Genomic DNA, 16,940 nt, shown 5'->3' with positions numbered 1-16,940 from the left:
GAGAAGAGAAAACGATGAACTGTGTCGAAGGTTGAATACCTAAGCAAATTATTCCCTAACACTATATGTGTAGGCCTATAGGAGAAATACTAAATATGATAATGACTAATACCAAGGCCTTAAATCCTCAGCTGAGAAAAGGTTCACTCAAATTCAAACTTAGCTTTACCCATTTCCTGAATCTATTCTTGAAAATATACATTTTAGCATTAGGCTATCCTAGCAGAAATCTAGTGGCCTCGCTATTCTAGCTTTCAAAATGATTAAATTACTATGTCCGCTTAATAATAATAATAGCTTGGATTTATATAGCGCCTTTCATGAGACCCAAGGTCGCTTTACAAAGAAGAACAGGGCAAAACAAACATAAGAAAACAAAAGGCAGTCAGACAACCAGTCAGACAGACAAAACAACAAATAGATTAGGGGCCAAAGGCCTTAGCAAACAGATGGGTCTTGAGGGCCCTTTTGAAGGCGTCAAGCGTGGGGATGTTGCGGATCTCCGCAGGGAGAGCGTTCCAGATGGTGGGGGCTGCCACGCTGAAGGCTCTGTCCCCGAAGGCTCGCAGTTTGGTGCGGGGGGTGGTAAGCAGGCCAGAGTCTGAAGACCGCGGATTCCGGGGTGGGGCATGTGGGCGGAGGAGGTCCGATAAGTACTGGGGGGCATGGGCATGGAGGGACTTGTAGGTGAGGAAGAGGACTTTGTAGGATTATGCGGGACTTGACTGGCAACCAGTGGAGGTGGATGAGGGTGGGAGTGATGTGCTGCCACGACTTTGTATTTGTGAGCACCCTAGCAGCACAGTTTTGAACATACTGGAGCCTGTCCAGGGTTTTGTTGGGAACCCCAAACAGGTAGGAGGATGGAGTGGTGCTGAGATACAGTTGGGTATCATCAGCGTAACAGTGGAAATGACATGATGCTTACTGTTCCAACTAACTTATTTTGCCAGATCTTTAGTCCAACTAGAATGTCTCTTCCATGATTGAAATGATGTGGAACAGGACAAAATAACGAACTGAATGTTGCTCGACAGCTAGGACGGCGGCTAATACAGTGTATTAGCTATTTTAGCTAGCTTTAGCCCTGTCACCAAAGTGAATCAAACAGGCACAGTCTTGACTTTATCTTCTTGATTATCTCAATATGTTGTCTTGAAAAACAACATCTTCTTTGGCAAGTGTTCATTAAAGTGATATCCTCTTGTTTAAAAATGTTCAAGCTTTTTTGTGAGCAGATTTAGACAAAAGGATTTGGTGAGACATAAAAAGCATATACTTTAAACATCTGTTTTAATTTTTAAACTTGCTTTAATTTTGCTGCTTGTACTTTAGCTCACACTGATGATAAAAATAAATAAATACCCAAAACATGTTTTCATCAAACTAAAGAAAAAACAAAACAAGTAATATCATTTGTATTTTTCATCAATTTATTTTGTACATGGACCAATGATTATTTAATAATACAAGTAGATACAGTAGGTCCACACTGCAGCTGCACATCTGATGCACAAGGAGTTTATTCTGAGGCTAAAACGGGAAGGTTGGGTAGAACGCTGGTCCAGAAATGCACATGACGCGTTCTCAACTTCTGTCTCACATAGGCTTTGTTCATATCATGATGGATCTCCACGTACTGGTGTCCAGTGCTGGTGAACTGAGGCCAAGGAGTGGGCACACTCTGACCTCCTTTGTTGGGGTCCCTGTGGATACAATTGGGAAAGTGCAAAACATTTAAGACAGTTTTAGGTTTCTACTTGAATGACTAATTCAGGTCTGTTAGAATTCTGTGAATCTCCTATGTCTTGTATCTGCAGAAATGTTACCCAGTTTTGGCGAAGTTGGTCCAATAGGCGATAATGTAGCCAGAGACGTCACGGTGGCTGGGCCAGTACCCCAGTGGTGAGGAGAAAGGCTTTCCGAAAACATACTGCAGGTCATCAGCGTGGTCGGCTCCCATCCAGCTGGGGTAGGGCCTGGCAATGCCGCCCATACGGCTGGGCTCAGAGAAGAGGTAGGAGTAGGTCCGGCCAGTTCTTTGGTGAGGCAAGGAAATAAAGGTATGTGACAATGACTACACAACAAAAAAAAGTGTAAAAACTCACAAGTGCAGTTTTCAAAAGGGACAGTCGAAAATGGCACTAGAGTTTGTGAAGAGCACATTATGACTTACTTGGAATACAAAACAATGTAACCTGTTAAGCCCCAAGCCTGTTTTTCAGGTCTCAGACTCGACAATGACATTCCCAGAACGATGGACTATATCTTCACTTCTAAAAGGGTTAAATTAATAATCTTTTTTCTCAAAGCAATGATAAACCTGTGAGTTGGATGTAGAAGAGTCCGAATCAATAGAGAATTTTTTTATTTTAAAGTAAATTCAGATTGATCATAGTAAACATTTTTTAATTATAGTGTCCGTCCAAAAGAAAAACATTACTTGTAGTGAAAACCACCCTTGAATGATGGGATAATAGACTAAAAGCTTTCGGAATCCAAACTAAAATATATAATAAATACCCTGTATCAAGATTGATGCAAAACAAGTGACATTTGACCTTTTTAGAAAGGTTTAGAAGAAGAAAACACTTCTGTTGTAATTTGGGTGGATTTGCCATATCTCTGGCCCCCCTCGGTCAATTTGGATGATTGACATGTCTTTTTAACCGTTAGAGCCAATAGAATCGAGAAGGAAGTTCCTAAAATCCATCTAACATTATCATTGGTGAATGCATGCCAACGAGCCCAAAACCGGAAGCTGGGTTGTAGCAATCACACACTCTATATGAAAAAAAATATGTATGTCATGCCATTGAACACAACTTTTGATCAGAAAACAGAAAAGGTATGACTTATTTGCCATTTTGGATCCGTAAAGCTATGTTGTGTGTTGTCTGGGTTTTCCTTCGCTGCCCACAGTGATGATAATTATACCTCTAGAATCTGTGGAATCTCAGCTTTAATCTGATATCTTGTTTGTGTAGATCCGATAAGTAATACAATATTTCTACCGTGAGTTCTTTGCTAAGTGCGTTAGCATTTTTTCGCTCAGTGCTAATTCAGAAGCTTTGTATTAACCTTGTGTTTCGTTCTGCTAAAACATTTTCATATCGTCAGTTAGCTGAGTTTCTTCCAGTTATGTGGGTATGAAACATTAATAGCTTAATTCATCAAAATTACGATGTGGAAGAAAAGGGCTTTTAAATAACAGCATCCTCCATATAAGAAGATCTTATTCTCACTTTGCGTTGGCAGCATGAAGGTAAAGGGCAGCCTGGATAGGAACCAGGAAGATGAAGTCTGTTCCGATCTCCACCACGGTTTTCTTGATGGTCTCCCTGCTGGGGTTTGAGCCCCAGTTTGAGGTGTATGTGAAATAAGCATTGTCCGCACCGGCCTTGCCCTTGTCCTTAGTGTACGCAGCCAGGAGCCTCTTCACATCGTCGCTGCAATCAGGCATGTTAGACATTAGAAACATACGATACAGTTCAAACCAAAGTATGGTATGTTGCTCTGGGAACAGAATCTTTAAAGTGACCAAATGGCTTAAACTCACATGGGGGTGTTCACCAGGGGGGAGTTGATCGTAAGAACATCTAAACCAGTGAAGAGGTGTCCGTCCATGTCGTTGACTCCAGCCATGTAATCGATATCAGCCATATTGTTGAACAATTTGGAAGGGTCATCAGGAATGAAGTCCCCGTCGATCACAGGAGAGAGGGCCAGGTTGAATACAAGGGGATCTGACAGAGGCAGATACAATGAGACATTATCATTCAGAGTACTAACTGTATGCCTAACGAAAAGTGGAATTCCAATTCTCAATTTTCTAGATCTTGTATTGTTCTGCTCATATGGGATGTGCTTAAGTGTGTTGAAGTATGCATTTTAGAGAACATTAGGCAGGGTGAGGCCACTAAGTGTTTGACGACAGCTTGTTATGTTAGGGCAACACTCACTAGCCAAATTTCCATCTAAATTTAGCGCACATTCTAATCAAAACAATGCAGAAGGAATCAGCACAACAAGATGCTGTTTTCCTCTCCATTGCTCTGGTAAAAAGCACCGACATGTCTGAACAGAAAATGTAAACTGTCTGTGGAGTGCAGCTTACGGTCAGGTGAGCTGGAAATACTGAGAGAGCCTGCCAGTGTAAGAACTGCGGGATCAGTCATCTTCAAACAGAGAGCCATTTTTTCATCGGTGGGGCAGTTGACCTTAATAGCAACCTGAGGAGAAATGTAAATCATGTTAAAAAGTGGAAACGGGCAACTTGTGGTTATGCTTCAACTGTGTTGGAGCTTGAAGACGGCCAACCAACATTTCTGATGTGTCAGAAATTCAACAGAACGTTCGAGAGCAGTTGAGTGGCCATTATCGGTCTACGCTGCAACCTTTACACTGCATGGCAAACAATGTGACCCCAGCTTTACATTTCAGAAAACTATTCCAGATAAGAAACAAAAAATGTAAGTAAAGCTTTTGTATACCTCCTCAGCAAACCTGCGGGGATTCTTGTTGATAGCCCATGGGCAAAGGGCGACACCGCTCTGGGAGATGGCTCTCTTGAAAAGCCCTTTGTTGTGGGGACTGAGAGTCTGTGTGTGGATACAAAAATGTGGTTAGATACATACTCAGGAATTTTTATTAAATGTACTATATATGTATTATCTATCAATCATTCCACACAATGGGGGTGGACACTGACCTGGAAGTTAACACTAGCTGCACCTGCAGACTCTCCAAAGACGGTGATCCTGTCAGGTTCTCCTCCAAATGAGCGGATGTTCCTGTTCACCCAGGCGATGGCGGCGTGTTGGTCCCAGAGACCGTAGTTTCCTGACGAGAATCAAATGTTTCACTTAATAACGGAAGTTTAATGGTATGTTAAATTGGCAGGAAGGTCAACATTTATTAAGATCTGTACAATTTGTCACTTTTGAGAAAAGAAGCTGGCACCAACCAGGGAGGTCTGACTCTCCAGTGCTCAGGAAGCCCAAAGCTCCCACACGGTAGTTAATTGTTACCACGATAACATCTCCTCTGTCTGCAATCTCCTGCCCGTTGTACAGATAGTTTTCCAGGATGTTAGCTCCCATCGAGCCTCCAACCAGGAAGCCACCGCCAAAGATCCAGACCATGACGGGCAGACCAGTGGAAACTAAAAGACAGGGAATATTAATGCCATTCATAGAGTAGACCTAATATGGAAGACACTTTGTAGAGTTTTCTGTCTTTACCTGAGCGGCCGTGAGGAACCCAGATGTTGAGGTAAAGACAGTCCACACTGCCTCTGGTATCAGTCATCAAAAGGTTCACCTGAATGCATCTGTTCTTGTAATCTGTGGCCTTTAGGATACCTGAGGACACACACAGTGTTAGAGCAGGGATAGGAAAACTTTATGTCTGTAGTTGGTAAACATTATATCGCACACAAAAAACATAAAATACCATGATAGGTATTTTATTGTTTGTTTTGTCAGTCACTTAGTTGAAATGTTATTCAGTTACATTATTAAAAACAAAAAAATATCTTAACTTAGACTCAAGTTAAATTCTTTGCTGCAACACTATCAAGATGATAATGGTATCATGGACTCCTCTTTCGAAGTGGAGCTCACAGGGGGCCAAGCTCAGTGTTACAGGAACACTGGCCCCTGTTGGCCCCCCTTTAGAGCCACCCATGCGCAGGACAGCAACAAAGCTACATAGGATGATCTTATTTAATCTAATGCACTGCTGTTGATTAAGGGATTTTTAATAAATGCAACATTTTACATCTATTCCACTAAACATACACAGAAGTAATACTGCTCCACTCACCGTCCCAGCCTGGATGACGTTTTGGTTTCTCAAACCTTCCCGGGACGTCAGCAAAAGGAATCCCCCTGAAAACGTCCATGTGGCGGCGGAAGCCCACACGGATGTTCTCGCCCTGCACCTTACCTCCCTCTGTGTTCACCACCCCGAGCTGCAGAAATCACACACAACATTCCTTTATTTTATTCCTTTTTTTTTTTTAAAGTGTAACAATGAAAGTTGTCACAGATATATAATTACATTTTCTCCAATAAAATATATCTATTAGTGTTTGATGATTGAAAAATGAACAAATAAATAATCCTACTTCCTAAAGAAGTATTAAGTGAAGACTTAAATACTATTAAAGAGATACTGAAAAGAGTGAGAATATTATAATTGTGACACTTACAGAGGTCGCAGAGGCCGTCTCCAGGAACACAGCAACAGCTACCAATATCCCAAGCTTCAACATATTGATGTTGGGAACTAGGTTACCTGAGATTGCCTGCCACTTTTATAGAGGAGACCCCCTCCCCTACATGACGCCTGAGCAGAAGGAGTTACATAACATGTAATATTGAACCGCCCTGTGTCCAAAGCACTTTCTTTGATACATTTTAGTGAAGACTTCAAACACTTGTTTAGCTAAATCACAATGTTTTTTATTGATCACACATAAACCTTTCTCTGTTTTCTATGACCTATGTAAAAGGAGATTTGATTGGCTGAGCTTAACGTGGTTGTATTTTTTTATTATACATAAAGTTGTACAACCTTAACTGCCAACATGCAAACTCCATTCATTTGACTGAGCCGAGGCGAGCCAAGAGCATGGATGTATAAAGATAGCTTATCCGCTGATTTACAGACGTCTCCAAATGTACTTTCCAAATGTAAGTCAATGGGAACAATTGTGTTTGGGCCCAATGACCTCAGATACATTTAAGTACCAGCGTTTGGCCACTATGAACATTTGCTCCAACGTCCGGCACACTTCCTGGGGACTTAGCAGAGAGCTGGAACGCATGCTCTAAAAGCAAAGGGCCCCAGATGATCCGGGCACTTTCTGAATCTACAGTCGCTCCATTTTGGGCTTGAGTATGAAGCGCCACTGAGCACAGAACTTGTTTAGCACTAAGACATATTCGTCACACCAGGTGACATTAAGTTATTGGGCCATGACTGAATCATCTTGGATTTCAATTTTGTTTTGTTTTAATGCTCACTGTAGAACCTTTTTGTATACAGAATATAAAGTAAAAGGTGAGAGAACACAGGCCCGAGGGGACCCAGCAGAAACATTTATTAAATCTGATAAAATGTTCACTTATCACTAATCCATTACACAAAACCCCAGATTGAGACTCAACTCAAAATGGTCTTTCAGCCTAATGTCTAATATATGGGGTTTGGTATTACAGGGCTGTAGAAAAACAAAAGTCAATAAATAGCAATCTAGCACGGCTTATATTCCCCTAAAGGTTTAGTTATTCCCTTGAGTGCAACATAATAAAATTGCCTGTTTGGTCCCCCTTACAATCTCTGTCGGGCCTTGCAGTTGTGTATCAGGAGGCCAGCTCTGCTGAGTTGACACAGCTGTGCAACAATCCAAAAACCAGCATCGTCGTGGCTGTGCAAAAAGCACCTGTACAGACTGGATTAGTTAATTTATAACAGGGGGATGGCCCAATGAGAGCTTTCCCCTGCTGCCACACCGCCAACACACCCCTGTACACTCCCCTGTAAACACACCCCTGTACACACACCCCTGTAGATACCTCCCACAGGATACTGTAGCACTCTCTCTGCTACTATGGGATGGAGAGGGGTTGTAAGGTCATGCCTCGTATAGCATGTAGATAAAAATGTCTTACCATGGGCTGCAAGACGCTGCGGCGGACTACGGTTCGAATCCAATTTACTCGTGTCGTCCCCTCTTCTTCTTCTTTCGTGTAACGTCAGAGGTCCAACTCGGTGTCGTGTAGCCATGCCCGCATCTCTGGTCCTAAGTCGAAGAGGCTGGCTTCCGAGGGTGGTCTATATAAAGGGCAGGTGGTTATTATATGTTCGGCAGTCTGTTCAGGGTCACCGCACTCGCATGCAGAACTTGCGAGTCCCCTCTGAACAGGACTTTCAAAAACAATCCTAAAGCAATAAAAACATTTTGCATGGAACAATCAATTTGTAACACTGGTAAATAAAGGACATAGGTACAGTAAGTGAAGCATGTGGCACTTTCAAGGTATTTGCTTCCACAATGTATCGTAACTCTTATGAGAGAATTATGAATCCTTTCAGTTGTACCGTATAAATTAATCCAAAAACATAATAGAAGGCAAAACCACTAGAAATACTTTCTGTTTTATTTATAATTAACTGAAAAGATAATTCAGTCTTAGCAACCATTACAGGAAATGGCAGGTATTAACCGCCGAGATAAATGTCTTACATGTAGTCCAGAATTTCTGTCTCCATCTCGTTTTCGCTGCCCTCCGATGACTCGTCGTTCTCATCCTGGTCTTCGTCATCCTTGTTGTCGTTCTCTTCCTCTGAATCAGAGCCTCTCCCCGGGGATATTGCAAGGCCTTTGCATCTGCGTCTCTTGGGGAATTAAACTGGTGGAAAAACACACAATCTTTCCAGAACATGATCAGTGAACTTTGTATGTTATCAGTGAACATTGGAAAAAGCAGCGGGAGGATGGAGATTGTTTTACAGATTCTCAGACAGGACATTCAAATCGATGCTGGAACTTTTATAAAACCATATGCTTTTTCAGAAAGAACCAGAAACCACATCTGAACTTTACATATCTCCTTTATATAGTTTGTCTACATCAACTCACCTGCTTTGTTCATTGTGACGGACAGGTTGTAGTTCAGAGCGCTCCTCTTGGCTTTCACTGGCATGTCAGATGAAAGTAGGTGCACTGAAGGTGTAAAGAAAGTAAACAGGGCAAGATGGACATTTAACTTCATCTTTGATGTTAAAAATGGAAAAAACATGATAACGGTGAACTGGAAAATAACCTTCTGTATAACAATGAGTTCCTTTAGTTCTTACCATGCTTGGTGCTACATCGGATCCTGAAGTCCAGTAGCTGGTATTTCTTGGACTCTTTGGTCTTCCGGGGGTCATAGCCCAGCCTCTCCCACAGACTCCACGGCCCTGTCACCTGTAAGAGCATTCATTATAGTGATAAACTCTTATTTCAAAATACTCAAGCTTTTTTTTGAGACGATTTAGACAAAAGGATTTGGTGAGACATAAAGCATATTACTTGAAACAAGTGCTTTAATTTTGCTGCTTGTACTTTAGCTCACGCAGATGGTTACAATAAAATACACAAATATTCTCATGTTTTCATCTCTGGTTTGCTGTCTATTTTGTAAATCTAGTTAACACACAGTCTTATCTTCTAAAAATCAAACAAACCCATATTGCAGGTTCCATACAAATTGAATTTGTTGAATATTACATAGTATATAGTTCAATAGGTCAAACTAAAAAAAACAAAACAAGGAAAGATCATTTGTATTTTTCATCAATTCATTTTTTACATGGACCAATGAGTATTTCATAATTCAGGTTTATAGGTCCACACTGCAGCTGCACATCTGATGCACAAGGAGTTTATTCTGAGGCTGAAATGTGAAGGTTGGGTAGAACGCTGGTCCAGAAACGCACATGACGCGTTCTCAACTTCTGTCTCACATAGGCTCTGTTCATATCATGATGGATCTCCACGTACTGGTGTCCAGTGCTGGTGAACTGAGGCCAAGGAGTGGGCACACTCTGACCTCCTTTGTTGGGGTCCCTGTGGATACAATTGGGAAAGTGCAAAACATTTAAGACAGTTTTAGCTTTCTACTTGAATGACTAATTCAGGTCTGTTAGAATTCTGTGAATCTCCTATGTCTTGTATCTGCAGAAATGTTACCCAGTTTTGGCGAAGTTGGTCCAATAGGCGATAATGTAGCCAGAGACGTCACGGTGGCTGGGCAAGTAGTCCTGTGGTGAGGAGAAAGGCCTTCCGAAAACGTACTGCAGATCTTCAGCGTGGTCGGCTCCCATCCAGCTGGGGTAGGGCTTGGTAATGCCGCCCATAAGGCTGGGCTCAGAGAAGAGGTAGGAGTAGGTCCGGCCGGTTCTTTGGTGAGGGAAGGAAATAAAGGTATGTGACAATGACTACACAACAAAAAAATGCAAAACAATTTAAGGACTTTGGAGATTACTAGGGACATGACTAGGGACTAGGAAATCAAAATTACGATGCGGAACAAAAGGGCTTTTAAATAACAGCATCCTCCTTATAAGAAGATCTTATTCTCACTTTGCTTTGGCAGCATGAAGGTAAAGGGCAGCCTGAGTAGGAACCAGGAAGATGAAGTCTGTTCCGATCTCCACCACGGTTTTCTTGATGGTCTCCCAGCTGGGCTTTGAGCCCCAGTTTGAGGTATATGTGGAATAAGCATTGTCCGCACCGGCCTTGCCCTTGTCCTTCGTGTACGCCACCAGGAGCCTCTTCACATCGTCGCTGCAATCAGGTTAGAACATTTGAAACATACAAAACAGTTCTAACCAAAGTATGGTATGTTGCTCTTGGAACAGAATCTTTAAAGTGACCAAATGGCTTAAACTCACATGGGGGTGTTCACCAGGCCGGAGTTGATCGTAGGAACATCTATCCCAGTGAAGAGGTGTCCGTCCATGTCGTTGACTCCAGCCATGTAATCAATATCAGCCATATTGTTGAACAATTTGGAAGGGTCAGAAGGAATGAAGTCCCCGTCGATCACAGGAGAGAGGGCCAGGTTGAATACAAGGGGATCTGACAGAGGCAGATACAATGAGACATTACCATTCAGAGTACTAACTGTATGCCTAACGAAAAGTGGAATTCTGATTTCCCATTTTCTAGATCTTGTATTGTTCTGCTCATATGGGATGTGCTTAAGTATGTTGAAGTATGCATTTTAGAGAACATTAGGCAGGGTGAGGCCACTAAGTGTTTGACGACAGCTTGTTATGTTAGGGCAACACTCACTAGCTAAATTTCCATCTAAATTTAGCGCACATTCTAATCAAAACAATGCAGAAGGAGTCGGCACAACAAGATGCTTTTTCCTCTCCATTGCTCTGGTAAAAAGCACCGACATGTCTGAACAGAAAATGTAAACTGTCTGTGGAGTGCAGCTTACGGTCAGTTGAGCTGGTAATACGGAGAGCGCCTGCCAGTGTAAGAACTGCGGGATCAGTCCTCTTCAAACAGGGAGCCATCCTTTTATCGGTGGGGCAGTTGACCTTAATAGCAACCTGAGGAGAAATGTAAATCATGTTAAAAAGTGGAAACGGGCAACTTGTGGTTATTATTCAACTGAGCTTGAAGACGGCCAACCAACATTTCTGATGTGTCAGAAATTCAACAGAACGTTCGAGAGCAGTTGAGAGGCCATTATTGGTCAACGCTGCACTCTTTACACTCCGTGGCAAACAATGTGACCCCAGCTTTACATTTCAGAAAACTATTCCAGATAAGAAACAAAACATGTAAGTAAAGCTTTTATATACCTCCTCAGCAAACCTGCGGGGGTTCTTGTTGATAGCCCATGGGCAAAGGGCGACACCGCTCTGGGAGATGGCTCTCTTGAAAAGCCCTTTGTTGTGGGGAGAGAGACTCTGTGTGTGGATACAAAAATGTGGTTAGATACATACGAAGGCATTTTTATTAAATGTACTATATGGGCCATTCTACCGAATTGGTGCAAAGTCAGGTTGGAACAGTTTTGAAATGTTGTATGATTTTTTAAAATTACACATATCTAGTAAAAGAACCGTACATTTTTATATCGTATTTTCAGACTGTATTGGAATGTTCTTCCTCTACCAACAATGGTCCCTACCGAAACATAGTGCATACACTGTAGTAAAAAAGTATTATATTGACCTGTTAAGATTGTTTTACCTTCCCTTCTCTAAAAAGTATTTTAACAAATATTTCTTGAGGGTTTTCCCAATTAAATCAATGCACTTTAATTCGTAATCAAATTGCAAAATTCAATTTATACAATTCATAAAAATCATAGTGCAAATTTTCTTTGTAAAATGCATAACACTGATCATATTGATTCCAGAGTTGATGATTGTTGAATTGTAGCATACATTAAACCAATCAGTATCATATCATTTTAGTTGATAAGTCAATACAACACATTATTTACAAAACATCCACTGTTTCGTAAGTGACTGCAGTGTTTTGTTCTCAAAGTTGTATCATATTCCCTCAACCTTATTGCTTAATCTTAACTCATAACATGCCTTATGTTGAAGTGTGAATGTTTGAAGCTACTGACCCAGAATCAGCACTTTAGTAACAGGCTGAAATAGAGGGGGATGAGGCTAGAATCTGTTTGGTATTTTGAGCAAAACACTTCATTGACATGTTTTTTATATATCTGAGACCTATAATATATGCCTAACAATAGTATAATAAGATACCTTTAAAGTAACACACTGATTTTGAGACTTTAAAACACATTTATTTAAAAATGGCGGGATTTACCTGCTTACCATTCCATTTTGTCACTACCGAAACGATCATGTCAATTGCCGAAACTTAACCATATGTTTCAAGGCAATGCAAGGCAAGGCAAGGCAAGGCAAGTTTATTTATATAGCACCTTTCAACACAAGGCAATTCAAAGTGCTTTACAAAAAATGAAAGACATTAAGAAAATGGCATTTAAAATCACTCATTAAAAAGAAAAGATAATAAAATAAACATTAAAAGAAAAAATACATGGATAAAAGTTACAGTGCAGTTTAAGATGTGAATAGTTCAATTAAAAGCAGCGACAAAAAGAAAATTCTTTAGTCTGGATTTAAAAGCAGTCAGAGTCGCAGCGGACCTGCAGGTTTCTGGGAGTTTGTTCCAGATATTTTGAGCATAATAACTGATAGCTGCTTTACCATGTTTAGTTCTGACTCTGGGGACAGAAAGCTGACCAGTCCCTGAAGACCTGAGAGATCTGGATGGTTCATAATTTAGCAGGAGGTCAGAAATGTATTTTGGGCCTAAACCATTCAGTGCTTTATAAACCAGCAGCAGTATTTTGAAATCTATTCTTTGACATACAGGAAGCCAGTATAAAGACTTCAGAACAGGAGTGATGTGATCCACTTTCTTAGTGTTAGTGAGGACTCGAGCAGCAGCGTTCTGAATCAGCTGCAGCTTTCTAATAGATGTTTTAGTGAGACCTGTGAAGACACCATTACAGTAGTCGAGTCTACTGAAGATAAAAGCATGGACAAGCTTTTCCAAATCCTGCTGTGACATCAGTCTTTTAATCCTAGATATATTCTTTAGGTGATATAGCTGATTTAGTAACTGTTTTAATGTGACTGTTGAAACTCAGGTCAGAGTCCATGAGTACACCTAGATTTCTGGCTTTATCTGTTGTTTTGAACATTGCAGACTGAAGCTCAGCGCTAACTTTTAAACATTCTGCCTTGGCTCCAAAAACCATTACCTCACTTTTATCTTTGTTTAATTGGAGAAAGTTCTGACACATCCAGTCATTGATTTGTTCAATGCACTTACTCAGTGTTTGAATTGGAGCATAGTCTCCTGGTAAAATTGTTACGTAAATTTGTGTGTCATTCCGCATAGCTATGGTAACTTATTTTGTTGTTTTTCATTATCTGAGCCAGTGGTAGCATGTAGATGTTAAAGAGAAGAGGCCCCAAGATGGAGCCTTGAGGTACCCCACATGTCATATTTGTTAACTCAGATGTGTATTTACCTATAGAAACAACGTTTTTTCTGTCCTTTAAGTAGGGTTCAAACCAATGTAGAACTGTTGCAGAAAGTCCCACCCAGTTTTCTAGTCGGTCGAGTAATATGTTGTGGTCAACAGTGTCAAACGCAGCACTGAGATCTAATAATACTAACACTGAAGTTCTGCCACTGTCTGTGTTTAAGTGGATGTCATTGAAGACCTTTACAAGAGTAGTCTCAGTGCTGTGGTTTGGACGGAAGCCTGACTGGAACACATCGAAACAGTTATTTAAATGCAAGAAATTACTGAACTGTTGAAAAACAACTTTTTCAATGATTTTACCTAGAAATGGCAGGTTTGATATGGGCCTGTAATTGTTCATTACTGAAGCGTCTAGATTATTCTTTTTTAAGAGCGGTTTAATGACTGCAGTTTTCAGGGCCTGTGGAAAAATACCTGAGTGAAGAGATTTGTTTAGTATATGAAGTAGATCTGAGGCCATGCAAGGAAAAACATCTTTGAAAAATCCTGTTGGAATAATATCAAGGCAGCAGGAGGAGGATTTCAGAAGTTGAATAATGTCCTCTAGGTTTTTATCATTAATCTGATGGAATTGTGTCATGGTGTTTGAATTGATATTAAGTGGACATAGGGACAACACATTTGCTGTACCTGATGCAGAGGCACTGACTGCTTGTCTGATTTTCGGAATTTTGTCAGTGAAGAAGGAGGCAAAATCATTGCACGCCCTTGTGGATAGAAATTCAGAGGCTACTGACACTGGTGGGTTAGTTAGTCTGTCGACCTTAGCAAACAAGGCACGTGCGTTGTTTTTGATTTTGGTAATGATGGCAGAGAAGAAAGACTGTCGTGCGTTTTTCAATTCCAAATTATAAAGGTCAAGTCTCTCTTTATAGATTTCAGTAGATTCTAGCTAAAATTGAGCATAACTAAAGAATTCTAGCAAGTACATGGCTAGCATACACGTCTTTGAAGAGGTTTACACATATAAGAACCTAATACTTTGCATAAAACCCCGAAAAAGTTTACTTAATTGAAGATAGTGACAATTCTTAAGGTTACACACCGATTTTCAGATTTTTGAACAGATTTATATCAAAAGTATGGGATATAGCTACTTGTTGCTAAAAACCAGGCTCACCCATTGGACTAAAACCCCTTGTGTTTCGGTAGTGACATGAAAACTGGGGACATGATTTTTTTTAGTATAGTTTTTTTATTTAAAAATTAAACCCACAATAAATCGAAATATTCCAACTTCTGTTTGAAGGTTATCATAAATATCTTCTAAATACACCATTGAACAAAAAAAAAAAAAATGTTTGAAGTGTAATTTTTTACAGAAATTGAAATGTAGATGTCAGGGTTTCCCAATAGAAAGTACCCTATATAAATGATGTTTTTGTATATATTAAGCTTATAACTATATAATGTAATGCCTTATGTTTAAATAGATTATAACATATTCTTAGTAAATATCTATGTCGGAATACTTAATTTTTTTGTTAAATAGTTTTTCTTGTTGTGGGACCGCACTTTGTACTAATTGGGTAGAATGCCCCATATATGTATTATCTATCAATCATTCCACACAATGGGGGTGGACACTGACCTGCAAGTTAACACTAGCTCCACCTGCAGACTCTCCAAAGACGGTGATCCTGTGAGGGTCTCCTCCAAATGAGCGGATGTTCCTGTTCACCCAGGCGATGGCGGTGTGCTGGTCCCAGAGACCGTAGTTTCCTGACGAGAATCACATTTTTCACTTAATAACGGAAGTTTAATGGTATATTAAATTGGCAGGAAGACCAACATTTATTCAGATCTGTCACTTTTGTGAAAAAAAGCTGGCACCAACCAGGAAGATCTGACTCTCCAGTGCTCAGGAAGCCCAAAGCTCCCACACGGTAGTTAATTGTCACCACGATAACATTTCCTCTGTCTGCAATCTCCTTCCCGTTGTACAGATGGTTTTCCAGGGCATTAGCTCCCATCGAGCCTCCAACCAGGAAGCCTCCGCCAAAGATCCAGACCATGACGGGCAGACCAGTGGACACTAAAAAACAGGGAATATTAATGCCATTCATAGACTAGACCTAATATGGAAGACACTTTGTAGAGTTTTCTGTCTTTACCTGAGCGGCCGTGAGGAACCCACATGTTGAGGTAAAGACAGTCCACACTGCCTCTGGTATCAGTCATCAAATAGTTCACCTGAATGCATCCGTTCCTGAACTTTGTGGCCTTTAGGATACCTGAGGACACACACAGTGTTAGAGCAGGGGTAGGAAAACTTTATGTCTGTAGTTGGTAAACATTATATTGCACACAAAAACTAATATCGTGATTGGTATTTTCTTGTTTGATTTGTCAGTGACTTAGTTAAAATGTTATTAAATTACATTATTCAAAATCATCATGGACTCCTCTTTCAAAGTGGGGCTCACAGGGGGCCAAGCTCAGTGTTACAGGAGCACTGGCCCCTGTTGGCCCCCCTTTAGAGCCACCCATGCACAGGACAGCAACAAAGCCACATAGGATGATCTTATTTAATCTAATGCACTGCTGTTGATTTAGGGATTTTTAATAAACACAACATTTTACTTCTATTACACTAAACATACACAGAAGTAATACTGCTCCACTCACCGTCCCAGCCAGGATGACGTTTTGGTTTCTCAAATCTGCCCGGGATGTCAGCAAAAGGAATCCCCCTGAAGACGTCCATGTAGCGGCCTAAACCAAGAGGGATGTTCTCGCCCTGCACCTTACCTCTATCTGTGTACACCACCCCGAGCTGCAGAAATCACACACAACATTCCTTTAATTTATTCCTTTTTTTACAGTGAAGTGTAACGATGAAAGTTGTCACAGATATATAATTACATTTTCTCCAATAAAATATATCTATTAGTGTTTGATGATTGAAAAATGAACAAATAAATATTCCTACTTCCTAAAGAAGTATTAAGTGAAGACTTGAATACTATTAAAGAGATACTGAAAAGAGTGAGAATATTATAATTGTGACACTTACAGAGGTCGCAGAGGCCATCTCCAGGAACACAGCAACAGCTACCAATATTCCAAGCTTCAACATCTTGATGATGGGAACTAGGTTACCTGAGATTGCCTGCCACTTTTATAGAGGAGACCCCCCCCCCCTACATGACGCCTGATCAGAAGGAGTTACATAACATGTAATATTGAACCGCCCTGTGTCCAAAGCACTTTCTTTGATACATTTTAGTGATGACTTCAAACACTTGTTTAGCTAAATCACAATGTTTTTATTGATCACACATAAACCTTTCTCTGTTTTCTATGACCTATGTA

General features: G+C 40.6%; 2 protein-coding genes across 5 annotated transcripts; both read right to left on the bottom strand.

Moving 5' to 3' along the window:
• Positions 1-1,464: 1,464 nt before the first annotated feature.
• On the bottom strand, positions 1,465-7,807 carry LOC307023778 (bile salt-activated lipase-like). 2 transcript variants are annotated; one of them, XM_079657348.1, is made up of 11 exons: positions 7,680-7,807; positions 5,827-5,974; positions 5,244-5,363; positions 4,967-5,164; positions 4,712-4,842; positions 4,494-4,601; positions 4,118-4,232; positions 3,560-3,746; positions 3,246-3,449; positions 1,830-2,039; positions 1,465-1,706 (listed from the first exon to the last, which is right to left on the bottom strand). In XM_079657348.1, exons 1-11 carry the CDS (start codon positions 7,680-7,682, stop codon positions 1,523-1,525), a joined length of 1,608 nt encoding a protein of 535 aa, XP_079513474.1. In that variant the 5' UTR covers positions 7,683-7,807; the 3' UTR covers positions 1,465-1,522. The 2 variants fall into 2 exon arrangements, with proteins under 2 accessions (XP_079513474.1, XP_079513473.1); XM_079657347.1 differs by lacking the exon at positions 7,680-7,807 and adding an exon at positions 6,215-6,324.
• On the bottom strand, positions 7,695-16,716 carry LOC307023775 (bile salt-activated lipase-like). 3 transcript variants are annotated; one of them, XM_079657342.1, is made up of 15 exons: positions 16,642-16,716; positions 16,254-16,401; positions 15,740-15,859; positions 15,463-15,660; positions 15,217-15,347; positions 11,377-11,484; positions 11,007-11,121; positions 10,450-10,636; positions 10,139-10,342; positions 9,746-9,955; positions 9,493-9,622; positions 8,869-8,980; positions 8,651-8,734; positions 8,255-8,440; positions 7,695-7,842 (listed from the first exon to the last, which is right to left on the bottom strand). In XM_079657342.1, exons 1-15 carry the CDS (start codon positions 16,702-16,704, stop codon positions 7,811-7,813), a joined length of 2,028 nt encoding a protein of 675 aa, XP_079513468.1. In that variant the 5' UTR covers positions 16,705-16,716; the 3' UTR covers positions 7,695-7,810. The 3 variants fall into 3 exon arrangements, with proteins under 3 accessions (XP_079513468.1, XP_079513469.1, XP_079513470.1); XM_079657343.1 differs by lacking the exon at positions 7,695-7,842 and having other exon boundaries at positions 8,401-8,420; XM_079657344.1 differs by lacking the exons at positions 7,695-7,842; positions 8,255-8,440; positions 8,651-8,734 and having other exon boundaries at positions 8,914-8,980; positions 9,557-9,622.
• Between the last annotated feature and the right edge of the window lie 224 nt (positions 16,717-16,940).

The sequence above is a fragment of the Notothenia rossii genome, assembly GCF_949606895.1.
Source record: "Notothenia rossii genome assembly, chromosome: 11".
In the NCBI taxonomy this organism is placed as follows: Eukaryota; Metazoa; Chordata; class Actinopteri; order Perciformes; family Nototheniidae; genus Notothenia; species Notothenia rossii.
The sequence above is the reverse complement of the archived record's forward strand: the minus strand, read 5'-3'. Positions and strand labels throughout refer to the sequence as shown.

Excerpts from the sequence above, each read along its gene's own strand:
- LOC307023778 (XM_079657347.1), bottom strand. The coding sequence starts at position 6,277 with ATGTTGAAGCTTGGGATATTGGTAGCTGTTGCTGTGTTCCTGGAGACG. Across the intron at positions 5,364-5,826 it reads ACGTCATCCAGGCTGGGACG|GTATCCTAAAGGCCACAGAT; the intron begins GTGAGTGGAGCA and ends GTGTGTCCTCAG. Across the intron at positions 4,602-4,711 it reads CAGCTAGTGTTAACTTCCAG|ACTCTCAGTCCCCACAACAA; the intron begins GTCAGTGTCCAC and ends ATCCACACACAG.
- LOC307023775 (XM_079657342.1), bottom strand. The coding sequence starts at position 16,704 with ATGTTGAAGCTTGGAATATTGGTAGCTGTTGCTGTGTTCCTGGAGATG. Across the intron at positions 10,343-10,449 it reads GGCCTGGTGAACACCCCCAT|CGACGATGTGAAGAGGCTCC; the intron begins GTGAGTTTAAGC and ends ACCTGATTGCAG. Across the intron at positions 8,735-8,868 it reads CCGATGTAGCACCAAGCATG|TGCACCTACTTTCATCTGAC; the intron begins GTAAGAACTAAA and ends TTACACCTTCAG.